The sequence below is a fragment of the Elephas maximus genome, chromosome 3 (assembly GCF_024166365.1).
Source record: "Elephas maximus indicus isolate mEleMax1 chromosome 3, mEleMax1 primary haplotype, whole genome shotgun sequence".
Taxonomy (NCBI): Eukaryota; Metazoa; Chordata; class Mammalia; order Proboscidea; family Elephantidae; genus Elephas; species Elephas maximus.
Window position 1 is genome coordinate 169,182,506 of NC_064821.1, and position 14,081 is coordinate 169,196,586.

Below are 14,081 nucleotides of genomic sequence, written 5' to 3' on the forward strand. Positions count from 1 at the left end.
GAGCAATGAGTTAGACTGCTAGGCCTGGTCGCCTCCTTGATGTTCAGGGACAAGGCACAGGGTTTCCTGAGCTTGTTTTCTTTCCTTCTACAGCACTTACCTGGCTAACAAGCTCTATGCTTTCCCTCTCTTTATGGAGGAAGCATAAATTATATCACCCTGGCCCATGTCCTCCTTAAGCTCCCTCTTTTGTAAAAATGGAAGAAATTGGGAAGGAAAAGAAAAGCACCACTATGTTTTCAGCTGTAGGGTCACCGTGAGTCAGAATCGGCTCGACAGCAACGGGTTTTTATATTCAGCTAAAATCGTAAACTCGGCAGTCTCTTCCAGGCTGCTGCTATACTACTGCACACACAGTCGAAGCAAAAGCAACTGACACCTCTCTCTTACACTTCGTAACTTCCCACTCACTCCTCTCGGACCCTGCGGCCTATCACAAAGCAAGCTTCCGCGTTTCCACACACCCTTCAATCGTGCGCTCACAGCCAACAAATCACAAAGCAAGCTTCCGCGTTTCCACACACCCTTCAATCGTGCGCTCACAGCCAACAAATGAACAACGGCGAAAGGATTCCTTTGATGACGTTACAAGCTGTGGCAGACTTGAAATAGTAAAAGTTAAACCCTGATACAGCATTAAACTTATCTTTTTACATATAAAAATAATACACAGTGGGATATTTTCATACAATCTTTAAGATCAAGAGAGAATATACAAAACTATTCTGTGTAGTCCGATGGATTTTACTGTTTAGTAGGAATACATACATCCAGAACAGAAGGCCCGACGTCTGCCTCCAGAGGAATCACTGGTTACTGAGGAGGGTCCGAAGCCAAGTGTTCTGTATGCACCAGGCAGAAAGGGGTGATCGTGGCATTTAAAACAATCTGGTCTTTATAAAATAAAGGCCTTAAATCTACAAACAATAACAAAACACACAAACCAAATGAAAATGTACTAAAATTTAATCATCCATAAAAGCTGTAATTTAATCTGACAGTAAAACACAAGAAGCAATATTAGAGTTGGTTTAGTATATTATATATTTTAGCTTTGAAAGCCATAGAAATCAGTTATCCCAGTTTTTTTCCTATAAAAGACCCATTTTTCCAAAGCATTATGCACAATTTTAATTAGAATATAATGACAGAATGATATTCATAATTTTTTTAAAATATAAAATGAAGTCAATGACTCAAAAAAGTTATCCGCTGCAATGAGTTTGAGGGGAAATTTCATAATCTATATCATTACAGATATAAAGTATAATGGTTTGACTTTTTAGTGCTTGACAGGGAGGAATCATGATAAAAAGGTCAATATGAAATCATCTGATTATAGTAGCAATATCTAACATTTGAAATGCATCCATGCTCTTTTGTATAATCATATTAGAGTCAAGTATATTTATTTTCACATCTGTTATAACTGCTATTGCAAAGGAGAAATACTATTGTCTTATTTTCCAAGAGATATACACAGAGCAATTTTTTCTCCAGGGAACTTGTGCAAACCAATATAAGATCTAAATTCTTCACATAATATATAAAACAGGAGAAGCCTCTTCAGATTGATTTTTTGAAGTCTGGAATGCTGGCACTTTCCAATTAGGCAACAGTTCTTCATTCCTGTAATCTAGAATGAGCACAGATATATAATTATATATGGTTAATCTCTTGACGTCAAACATATCCAATAATACAGAAAGAAATGATTTTGGCTGATAATTACTAGAAAATGCAATTATACTGAAGAGCTACAGTTGCAGGGCTGTTTTAAATTTCCTCCTCTTAAAAATGTTTTAAAAATAATCAGATATATAGTGGTGATGATTAGCCAACATGGTGAATGTAATTAATGTATACTTCAAGATGGTTAAAATGGCAATTTTTTTGTTACATATATCTTACTACTAGAAAATTATTTATTTATTGTGCTTTAAGTGAAAATTTACAAATCAAGTCAGTCTCTCATACAAAAAAATTATATGCACCCCGCTGTGCACTACAGCTGCTCTCCCCTTAATGAAACAGCACAGTCCTCCTCTCCTCCCTGTGTTCCCCGTGTCCCTTCAACCAGCTCCTATCCCCCCCCTTTGCCTTCTCATCTTGCCTCCAGACAGAAGGTGCCCACATAGTCTCACAATACAAATTAAAAAAAAAAAAAAAATCAAATACAAAAGACTAAGTTCGCAAAAGAGGAGCCTAAAATTCATCAACTTTAGCTATATTCAATTTTATTACACTCATTGTTATGTCTGACAGTTCCGTCTGTAAAGAAGAGTGATAAGTGATATTTCATTTCTATCACATTATTTTATTTTTTAAAGTTCCTTTTCCAATGAGGAAACACAGCCTGCCTGATTAAACTTTCCATGGGAAATTCTTCATTCAACCATTTTATGACTGCAAATATTAGGACGACCACTTCTAATACAGGGTAAGACAAAAAGAGATGATACACAAAGAGCTGATCTCCATATTCAAGGGCAGAAGGACAAACGTTAGGCTTGCTGCTCAGCTGAAGAAAATTAGGTTAAAGGAAAAATCTCCTAGAGATTAATTTTTCTCAGAGGTCTTTAAAAATGAGACATATTAACAAGAGATTAACATGGTTTTGATACAATTTTGCCTTAAGCCTACAGGCTAGATAAGCTGCCTTAGAGGTTCATGTACTTCTACTAAAAACAAATATAGTTGCTATTCAAATCTACCTTGTATCTCAGGAACAACATGGCACTTCAAGCCTACAATCACGAGAAGATGCACTGCAAAGTATCCTGCCTGCTACATGGCCTAAAATTTGGTATTATCAAACCTCCATAGAGATTGATCTTGGTGACTCATTAGTATTTTGTGAAGTGGAATTACATTAAGAGTCTAAGAATTTATGCAACCAGGATGAAAGTCTTATTTCCAGATCTAGGTCAAGATTTCTCTCCACTAGGATAAGATGCACAATACAGTGTTGGATTACTGGGTGGGTAGGAATGAATTTTAAAAACCCCAATAGGCCAGGAGATGGCACCTCTTCCTTTAAGCATAAACTAAAAAGACAGTTTCTGAGAACCGGAAATTAAACTAGGGTCGACTACAGCAATGGCATTAACGAATCAGTCAAGTACAAGAGAGTCAAATACTATACTTAAGAACCGGAACTGGAGCCCTCGTTTTCCCTACCTTTGCACCCGGGCTTAAACAAACAAAAACACCAGCAAACTTAACAGTAAGCACTTTCAGGGGGCTGATGATTTACAGTCAGTCAATCAGGGTTTCACTAAAAGCCTAAGGCAACTGTTTGTCCAGAAGCTGCCTTTCTGCCCACCAAAGGCAATCCCCCATGCCTGTGTCTCCTTTCTGCCCATTTTAGCTCTAGTTTCATTTAAAAAGGACTACAGTTTCTCAGTTGTTCCCTTAAGAGATATATTCACCCACATCTCTGAGGAAGTACACATAGTTAATTTGTGCTCTGGAAGGTAATCTACCAAATGGACCCAAGAGACTCAGAAAAGTTAGTGCAGCCAACTCTCAAGTGGGAACAGTTTACCTGTAACTGGACCAAGTCTGGTACGTTCACAGAATCAGCATCAAGTTACACCATAAATCCACTCCATGAAAATGCTCTTTTATGGTATTGTTTACAGAGTCGATGAAGGACTTACATACACAATTAAAGAAAAACAAACAACTGGACTCACAGGGCCTGGTTTCTCACTTGATAGGCAGCTTAAATGGTGCCACTAATTTCTCTCCAATGCGTTCACTTAATGAAAACTCAAGCAACACTTAAAGTCAACTACTACTTAAAAAAAAAAAAAAAACATTTATTTGAAAGAAGTCAGCCCATATCTGCAAGAAAATGACTACAAAAACAAAAAAGACCACCAGGATATATACCACCACATACCCACCAGGCAGGTGTGTAAACTGGTACAATCACTTTGAAAAACTTTGTAGCAGTATCTACTAAAGCTGTCCATATCTATAGCCTATGATTCGGCTATTCCATTCCTAGATACATACCCAACACAAATGCGTGACATGTGTACAAAGACATGTACAAGAATGTACATAGCAGAATTACCCATACTAGTCCAACAGAAAGAATCCAAATGTCCAACAACAGCAAAAAAAAAAAACAAAAAAAACCAAACCCAGTGCCATCGAGTCGACTCCGACTCATAGCGACCCTATAGGACAGAGTAGAACTGCGCCATAGAGTTTCCAAAGAGCGCCTGGCAGATTCGAACTGCCAACCCTCTGGTTAGCAGCCGTAGCACTTAACCACTATAGCAGACTATATAAATATACTGCTAGTATAGTCCTACAATAAAAAGGAACTAATTCTAAGTGGAACAAGGGTAATTTTCAAAAATATATTTTGGAGTGAAAGAAGCCAGACATAAATTAATACATTTATATGTTCTTATTTATGTAAAGTTCATAAAGAGGCAAAACTAATCCATGGTATTTGAAATCAGGGTAGGGGTTACATTTGGGGAGGAGTGACTATGGATATGTGTGGGTGTGGTTTTTTTTTTTGACATAATTCATCAAATATGCACTTATGCCTTCTTTTTTTTAGATGAACCACTGTTTCATTTCAATTCAGCATGAATTTGGAAGTGACCTAGGACGCCATTTTATGCCTTCAACCACAATTTTTTTGAATATCCATTCTGTACCAGACACTGGGGACATGGCGGTAAGCAAAACTGACATGGTCCCTGCCCTCACAGAGCTTAATACCTAGTGCAGAGAGCAACAAATTATCCAACGGACAAATCCACAAGATACATGTCACATTTACAAGTTACAGAAGGCCAGAAATACCCTAGTAGGTGAAATGGGAAGTGGTTAGGGTTGGGTGGGGAAAGTCCAAAGTAAGAGGATGAGGAAGGTACTAGTTTTGCTTTTAGCCTCTTACCTGGCTCAGAGCTGCTGCGTACTGTGGTCTAGAGCAGCAGACATGATTTCTTTTTTGGCTTCTTCTTTTCCACTGGTGTTTTTCTATTTATCTGTCTGACCAGGTCATAAAATATCTAAACAAAAGTGAGAAAAAAAAAAAAAAGAGTATTCAACCAACATTTGAAACCTTGTTCCACAAAAACAATCTTTGTCCTGTTGAGTATTATTCTGTTCCTAGGTCTGTATTTTGTTGCTGTGTTTTAAAGATGAGCTTCTTAGAAGCCCTGGCTGACTTGCAGTCTTTATAAACAGCCAGAATTTACCTGTTTGTAAAGAATTCGTAGTAAAAAATAAGGTGGTGAAATGATATTCTATACAAAATACTCTATGCTTCAAAAATTATTGAGAACAGTTAATGCTCAACCTCAATGTTCAAATTCACTTTATTTTTTAAAAGCGTCAAACTTACAGAAAATTTGCAAAAGAACAGTACAAAGAACTGATTTTCTTCACCCAGATGCACCAATTATTAACATTTTATCATATTTATCACCCCACCCCCCCCAACAACTTCAAAGTAGTTTGTAAACCACAGCCCCTTAATAGTTGAGTGTATATTTCTTAAGGGACATTCTCTTGCATAATCACATTACAGTTATCACATTCAAGAAATTTATGCATTGATATAATATTTTATCTATAGTGCAAAGTTCAACTTTGCCACATGGCCCAATAATGTCTTTCATAATAATTTTCCCATTCAAGGTATGGAATCCATTCAGGATCACGTATTGCATGGCATTTCCTGTCACTCTGTGGTCAGGCGCTTTCGAGTCGGCTCAGGCTAACGACGACTCTGTACAACAGAACGAAACACTGCCAGGTCCTGTGTCACCCTCAAAATTGCTGCTATGTTTGAGACCATTTTTGCAGCCACTATGTCCGTCCATCTAGCTGGGGGGCTTCCTCTTTTCCACTGACCCTCTGCTTCACCAGGCATGATGTTCTTCTCTAGGGACTGGTCCCTCCTAATAACATGTCCAAAGTACATGAGATGAAGTCTCACCATCTTTGCTTCCAAGGAACATTCTGGCTGTTCTTTTTTCCATACAGACCAATTCGTTCTGGCAGTCCATGTATATTCAATATTCTTCGCCAACACTATAAAGGTATCAATTCTTCTTCAGTCTTCCTTATTCATTACCCAGCTTTCAAGTGCATATGAGGTGAATGAAAATACCATGGCTTGGGTCAGGTACACCTTTGTCCTCAAAGTGACATCTTTGCTTTTTAACACTTTAAAGAGGTCTTTTGCAGATATGCCCAATGCAGTACATTCTTTGATTTCTTGATTGCCACTTCCACGGACGTTGATTGTGGATCCAAGTAAAATGAAATCCTTGACAATTTCAATATTTTCTCCGTTTATTATGACGTTGGAAACCCTGGTGGTGTAGTGGTTAAGTGCTACGGCTGCTAACCAAAGGGCTGGCAGTTAGAAACTTGAAAACTCTATGGGGCAGTTCTACTCTGTCCTATAGGGTTGCTATGAGTCTGAATCGACTCGACAGTACTGGGTTCGTTTTTTTTTGGTTTATCATGATGTTGCTTATTGGTCCAGTTGTGAGGATTTTTGTTTTCCTTATGTTGAGGTGTAATCCTTACTGAAGGCTGCAGTCTTTGATCTTCACGAGTAATTGCTTCAAGTTCTCCTCGCTTTCAGCGAGCAAGGTTGTGTCATCTGCGTAACGCAGGTTAATGAATATCCCTCCAAGCCTGATGTTGCATTCTTCATATACTACAGATTCTCAGATTATTTGCTCAGCATACAGAATGATAATACGGTGGAAGGATACAACCCTGACGCATACCTTTCCTGACTTTAAACCACACAGTAACCCCTTGTTTTGCTTGAACAACTGCCTCTTGGTCTATGTAAAGGCTCCGCGTGAGCACAATTAAGTGTCCGGGAATTTCCATTTTTTTTGCAATGTTATCCATAATTTCTTATGACCCACACAGGCGAATGCCTTTGCATAGTCAATAAAACACAGGTAAACATCCTTCTGGTATTCTCTGCTTTCAGCCAAGATCTATCTGGCATCAGCAATGATATCCCTGGTTCCACGTCCTCTTCTGAATCCGGCTTGAATTTATGGCAGTTCCCTGTCGTTGTACTGCTGCAATTGTTTTTGAATTAACTTCAGCAAAATTCTACTGGTATTAAGGTCCCCAAAGCCTCAGTATCACAAAATTTTACTTGTGATATTCATTAAGCCAAAGTACAGCCTTGAGTATATCCCACCGGAATTCAGACGCCACCTGAAGAACAGACTTGACACACTGAACACTGACCAAAGACCAGAGGGGTTGTGGAATTACATCACACATGGAGAAAGCAAAAGGCCATTAAAAAGACAGGAAAGAAAGAAAAGACCAAAATGGATGTCAGAAGAGACCGTGGAACTTGCTCTTGAATGTCAGGTAGCTAAAACGAATGGAAGAAATGATAAAGTAAATGAGCTGAGCAAATAAAATCTATTAAGAAAACATTCTGCATCCCACTTTGGTGAGTGGCATCTGGGGTCTTAAACACTAGCAAGCAGCCATCTAAGATGCATCAATTGGTCTCAACCCACCAAAAGCAAAGGAGAATGAAGAATACCAAAGACACAAAGTAATTATGAGCCCAAGAGACAGAAAAGGACCACATAAACCAGAGACTACATCAGCCTGAGACCAGAAGAACTAGATGGTGCTTGGCTGCAACTGATGACTGCCCTGACACAGAACACAACAGAGAACCCCTGAGGGAGCAGGACAGCAGTGGGACGCAGACCTCAAATTCTCATAAAAAGACCAGACTTAATGCTCTGACTGATACTAGAAGGACCCCAGAGGCCATGGTCCCCAGACCTTCTGTTAGCCCAAGCCTGGAACCATTCCCAAAGCCAAATCTTCAGACAGGGATTAGACTGGAGTATAAGATAGAAAATGACACTGGTGAAGAGTGAGCTTCCTGGCTCAAGTAGACACATGAAACTATGTGGGCAGCTCCTGTCTGGAGGGGAGATGAGGAGGCAGAGGGGGACAGAGGCTGGCTGAATGGACACGGGAATACAGGGTAGAGAGAAGGAGTGTGCTGTCTGATTAGGGGGTGAGCAACTAGGAGTATATAGCAAGGTGCATATAAATTTTTGCATGAGAGACTGACTTGATTTGTAAACTTTCACTTAAAGCACAATAAAAATTAAAGAAATTAAAAAAAAAAAAAAGAGCTCAGCAGAAGATTTCTAAGGGTGGCTTGAGAAGACAAAGTAAATTATTACAATGAAACATGCAAAGACCTAGAGTTAGAAAACCAAAAGGGAAGAACAAGCTTGGCATTTCTCGAGCTAAAAGAATGGAGGAAAAAATTCACGCCTTGGGTTGCAATATTTAAGAATTCTATAGGGAAGATTGAACAATGCAGGAAGCATCAAAATAAGATGGAAAGAATACACAGAGTCACTGCATCAAGAAGAACTGGTCGACGTTCAACCATTTCAGGAGGTAGCATATGACCAAGAACGGATGGTACTGAAGGAAGAAGTCCAAGCTGCACTGAAGGAATTGGTGAAAAACAAGTCTCCAGGAATTTACGGAATATCAATTGAGATGTTTCAACAAATGGATGCAACACTGGAAGCGTTCACTTGTCTATGTTAAGAAATTTGGAAGACGACTACCCTCACCAACCAACTGGAAGAGATCCACATTTCTTCCCATTCCAAAGAAAGGTGATTCAAGAGAATGTGGGAACTATGGAATGATATGATTTTAATATCAGAGCCCTGGTGGTGCAGTGGTTAAGAGCTAGGCTGCTAACTAAAAGGTCAACAGTTTGAATCCACCAGCCGCTCCTTGGAAACGCTATGGGCAGTTCTGCTCTGCCCTGTGGGGTTGCTATGAGTCTGACTTGATAGAAACGAGTTTGTTTTTCTTTTTGGTTTCAAGGTATCACATACAGAGGCACATAATTTTTGTTTGCCCCTTTTCGTGATGCTAATTTTAGCTAGGGTGAAGTCTGTTCAAAATACGCTTTAAGTTTGAAATTCAGTTTATTAGAAATTCTCATTCAAAACTCAATGGTGTGTGATCTCTTGGAAAGAACATGGGCTTTGAAGTCACAAACTGGTACCTAAATCCCAGTTCTACAATTGACAAGACAGTGAAAATTAGGGCAAAATACTTAACCTCAGCCTCAGTTGCCTCACTGGGAACATGAGGATAATAGCCATCCATGTATGGCATTTGTGAAGATTAAAAATAATGTATCTGCAGTGTCTGGTACATAATAAATACTCAATAAATGACGGCTATCAGCTTTCAGGTTTTCTGGCTTACAATGTAGAAATCTATTATCATAATCTACTACAAAGGTTGGTAAACTACGACCTGTGGGCCAATATACTCCATCACCTGTATTTATACAGCCCATGAGCTAAGAGGGGTTTTTTTGTATCTCTAAATGGTGGTGGTGGTGGGGAGGGGCAAAAGAAGAATAATATTTTGTGATATGTGAAAATTTTATAAAATTCAAATCTCAGTGCCCACAAATAAAGTTTTACTGGAAAACAGCCATGCCCATTTGCTCACATACTGTCTTCGGGTGCTTTCATGCTCTAACAGAAAAGTTAAGTAGTTGTAGCAGAGACTGTATAGCCTGCAAAGCTAAAAATATTTACCATTTGATCCTTTACAGAAAAAGTTTGCCAACCCTTGATGTACTGATTTGAAGTGACAAATTATACTGCCAATAATTCTTCTGGATGAAAAATGCAAGGTGGCAAAAACAAAACTTACTCGCAGATTACAGTATTTTAACTCTGATGCTCATATTTTTCACAGCGCATAGGTATGCCCAAATGTTACAACATGAAACAGATTGAACTGAGTTTGGTGCTCTACTATGAAATGCAAACACTCATTTACTAATATCCTGGGATAGGAACAAATATTACAGAAGCTCCTTATTATTACTCACCTGGAATAAACAGTACTTTGGAATGTCTCAATAATGCACTGGCTTTAAGGGACATTATCGGGACAACTGGGGAAATCTGAAAAAGGCACACTTCAGAAATACTGTGGGTTCGGTTCCAGACCACCACAATAAAGTGAAAATTGCAATAAAGAGAGTTACAGGAACTTTTTCGTTTCCCAGTGCATGTAAAACTTATGTTTATACTATACTGTAGTCTATTTTAAGTGTTACATCTAAAAAAACAATGTACATACCTGAATTAAAAAATACTTTATTGCTAAAAAATGCTAACCATCACCTGAGCCTGGTGCTGGTGGAGGATCTCGCCTCGATGCTGATGGCTGATGACTAATAAGAGTGGTGGTTACTGAAGGCCAGGGTGGCTGTGGCAATTTTTTAAAGTAAGACAACAATGAAGTCTGCCACACGATTGACTCCTCCTTTCACAAAAGATTTCTCGTTAGCATGCGATGCTGTTTGATAGCATTTTACCCACAGTAGAACTTCTTTCAAAATTGGAGTCAATTCTCTCAAATCCTGCCACTACTTTATCAACTAAGTTGAGGTAATATTCTAGATTCTTTGTTGTCATTTCAACAATGTTCACAGCATCTTCGCCAGGAGGAGATTCCACCTAGAGAAACCACTTTCTTTGCTCATCCATAAGAAGCAACTCCTCTTCCATTAAAGTTTTATCATGAGATCGCAACAATTCAGTCACATCTTCAGGTTCTGCTTCTAATTCTAGTTCACTTGCTATTTCTACGACATTTGCAGTTACTTCCTCCATTGAAGTCTTGATCCCCTCAAAGTCATCCCTGAGGGCTGGAATCAACTTCTTTCAAACTCCAGTTAATGTCGACATTTTGACCTCTTCCCATGAATCATGAATGTTTTTAATGGCATCTAGCATGGTGAATGCTTTCCAGAAGGTTTTCAATTTACTTTGCCCAGATCCATCAGAAGAAGCTCTACCTATGGCAGCTATAGCCTTACAAAATGTATTTCTTAAATAATAAGACTTGAAAGTCAAATTTACTCCTTGATCCACGGGGTGCAGCACGGGTGCTGTGTTAGCAGGCATGAAAACAACATTAATCTCCTTATATATCTCCATCAGAGCTGTTGGGTGACCAGGTGCATTGTCAATGAACAGTAATATTTTGGAAAGCAATCTTTTTTTCTGAGCAGTAGGTCTCAATGTGGGCTTAAAACATTCAGTAAATCATGATGTAAACAGGATATGCTATCACTCAGGTTTTGCTGTTCCATTTATGGAGCGCAGGCAGAGTGGATACAGCGTAATTCCTAAGGGCCCTAGGATTTTTGGAATGGTAAATGAGCACTGGCTTCAACTTAAAGCCACCAGTTGCATCAGCTCCTAACAAGAGTCGGCCTGTCCTTTGACGCTCTGAAGCTTTTGACTTCTCCTCTCTGGCTCTGAAAGTCCTACACGGCATCTTCTCCCAACAGAAGGCTGTTTTGTCTACACTGAAAAGCTGTTGTTCCGTGTAGCCACTTTGATCAATTAGCTGGACCTTCTGGAGAACTTGCTGCCGCTTCTACATCAGCACCTGCTGCTTCCCCTCGCACTTCCATGTTATGGAGACGGCTTCTTTCCTTACCCTCATGAGCCAACCTCTGCTAGCTCCACACTTTCCTTCTGCAGCTTCCTCACCTCTCTCAGCCTTCATGGAACTGAAGAGAGTTAGGGCCTTGCTCTGGATTACGATTTGGCTTAAGGGAATATTGTGCCTGGTTTGATCTTCTATCCAGGCCACTCAAACTTTCTCCATATCAGCAATAAGGCTTTCACTTTCTGATCATTCGCGTGTTCACTGGAGTAGCACTTTTAATTTCCGTCGAGAACTTGTCCTTTGCATTCACAACTTGGCTAACTGGTACAAGAAGCCTGGCTTTTTGGCTGATCTACGCTTTTGACATGCCTTCTTCACTAAGTTTAATCATTTCTAGCTTTTGATTTAAAGTGAGAGATGTCTGAATCTTCCTTTCACCTAAACACTTAGAGGCCATTGCAGGGTTATTAATTGGCAATATTGATCTGTTTCAGGAAACAGGGAGGCCCAAGGAGAGGGACAGAGGCAGGGGAACAGCCTGTCGGTGGAGCAGTCAGAACACACACAACACTTATTAAGTTCGCCGTCTTATATGGGGATGGTTTGTTGTGCCCCAAAACAATTACAATAGTAAGATTAAAAATCAGTCTTCACAGCTCACTGTAGCAGATATAATAATGATGAAAAAGCTTGAAATATTAGGACAATGAGCAAAATGTTGACAGAGACATGAAGTGAGAACATGCTGTTGGAAAAATGGCGCCCACAGACTCGCTTGAAGTAGGGTTGCCACAAATCTTCAATTTGTAAAAAATACCTTACCTGCAAAGCGAAATAAAGTGAAGAGCAATAAACTAGGCATACGTGTATAGAACAAACATCTACTGCGGTAATGTCAATTTGCCTGATTTTGGTAACTGTGTTGTGGTTGCATAAGAGAATGTCTTTGCTCTAAGGACACACACACTAAAATATTTAGGAGTAAAGGAGCATATCTGCAAAAAAAAATTTATTGTTCTTACATCTTTTCTGTTAAGTTTTTAAAAGAAAATATTTTATTTTTATTTTTATTGTGCTTTAAGTGAAAGTTTATAAAAAAATATTTAAAAAAAATTATTGGTCTATACTTTTTAAAGATGGTACTCAGATAAAACAATTATTTAGTTTTTGAAATGGTCCAAAGATTATAAGGCCAAATTAACTGTTAAAGAAAGAAGGAAAAAACGAAACTAATGAATGATTTATCCCAAAGCTATAAAGGTGATTCCTTCATGTTTTCTTCCTGCTCCATCCTCCCCACTCCCATCTTCTTCAAACCATTTAATTCTTATTATTTCTAAGGAAATTTTGAAAAACAAAGAATTATGAACAAAACAGTAGCTTGTTTCACAACTGTGAAGTCCACGTTGTTTCACAACTCTAAAGGCTTTAAGAACTTTATGTGCAAAAGCCACAAATCAACTCTCATTAATTTCCTAGTCTCAATGCATAAAATGCATAAGGTATAATCCGAGAGGTAATATAAAGGTAAACTAAAGCAGCAAGTTAATCAAAACCGTATGCAGTCTGTTTCATTTTCTTCACGCTAGCCAGTTTCCAGTTTCTGGTACTACACAGAAAGGTAACTGATGTTTGTAGTGTTATTCTAAAGTATTTCTTTGGAAAACATTGCCTACCTCACAGCAGCAGACGGTTCAGTGATGAGGGTAAGTTCGAACTATAATATTTGGTTAGAAATGCTGCAAGTCCCCAGCCTAGGTTCTTCCTCATCTCTCTGAACTACAGAAAAATCTAAGGGGAACACAGAATAGAGTTTCTCAATCCCTCTCCCATTCCTAAATGAAGATGTCTTGATTCCAATTATTATTCCAGCTTCAGCAGAGAACAATTAATTCTTGATCAAGATCGAAGTGATTCTGGTAATAGCTATGTACTACTGTTTCAGAACACAGCAAAAGTGGTGTTAAAGCAGTGTTGTAAGAGGGCTCTTTAGGCAACTCCCTGTCTATTTTCAAATTTGAGGCCAAGAATTAAATCTTATGAAAGTATCATTCCTCTATATTCAGGAATTCAGAAATCACACTAACGTTTGCAAGGCATCAGCTGTCTGAGGAAGTATTAACTATCAAAAGAACCCTGTACCTAGGTTATCAGGCTATAAAGACATTAAAAGAAATATAAATTACCACACTCTCAAGAACTTCTAACATGAAATCTGCATGTTTTCCAAAAACAGTCAAGATTCTTACGATGGCTAATGCATTTCACTTATCTAGTTTTGTTTTATGGACCCTCATGCCAAGGGTTGATGGTACAAGACTGCTCTGAAAAAGTGGCTCTGCTGCATTGGAAACTGGAAGCCAAAGGAGGTTTAGTAGCACGTAGGTTTCCCCAAACATATAACACTTAAAAGGTGAGAAACAGCTCCTATGCACTGGACCCTGGCCCAATCCAGCCCCAGCCTTATGACCTTGATGAGCGGAACCAGCGAGGGTGAGGACAAGGACAGCAAGGGACCAGATCCGTAAGGTCAAACACGCTGCACCACTGTTTCCCTAGCCAAGTACATC

The 14,081-nt window shown here is 39.0% G+C and overlaps 1 protein-coding gene across 3 annotated transcripts in view; it reads right to left on the minus strand.

Annotated features, from left to right (window-relative positions):
* Positions 1-948: 948 nt before the first annotated feature.
* The window catches only part of RAP1A (RAP1A, member of RAS oncogene family), an 86,924-nt gene continuing 73,791 nt past the window's right edge, over positions 949-14,081 (minus strand). For all 3 annotated transcript variants that reach the window (XM_049880075.1, XM_049880074.1, XM_049880076.1), the window contains exons 7-8: positions 4,928-5,042; positions 949-1,636 (exon numbers count right to left, since the gene is read on the minus strand). In XM_049880075.1, coding sequence (XP_049736032.1) covers positions 4,956-5,042 — 87 coding nt within the window. In that variant the 3' untranslated portion in view covers positions 949-1,636; positions 4,928-4,955. The remainder of the gene's footprint in view (positions 1,637-4,927; positions 5,043-14,081) is intronic.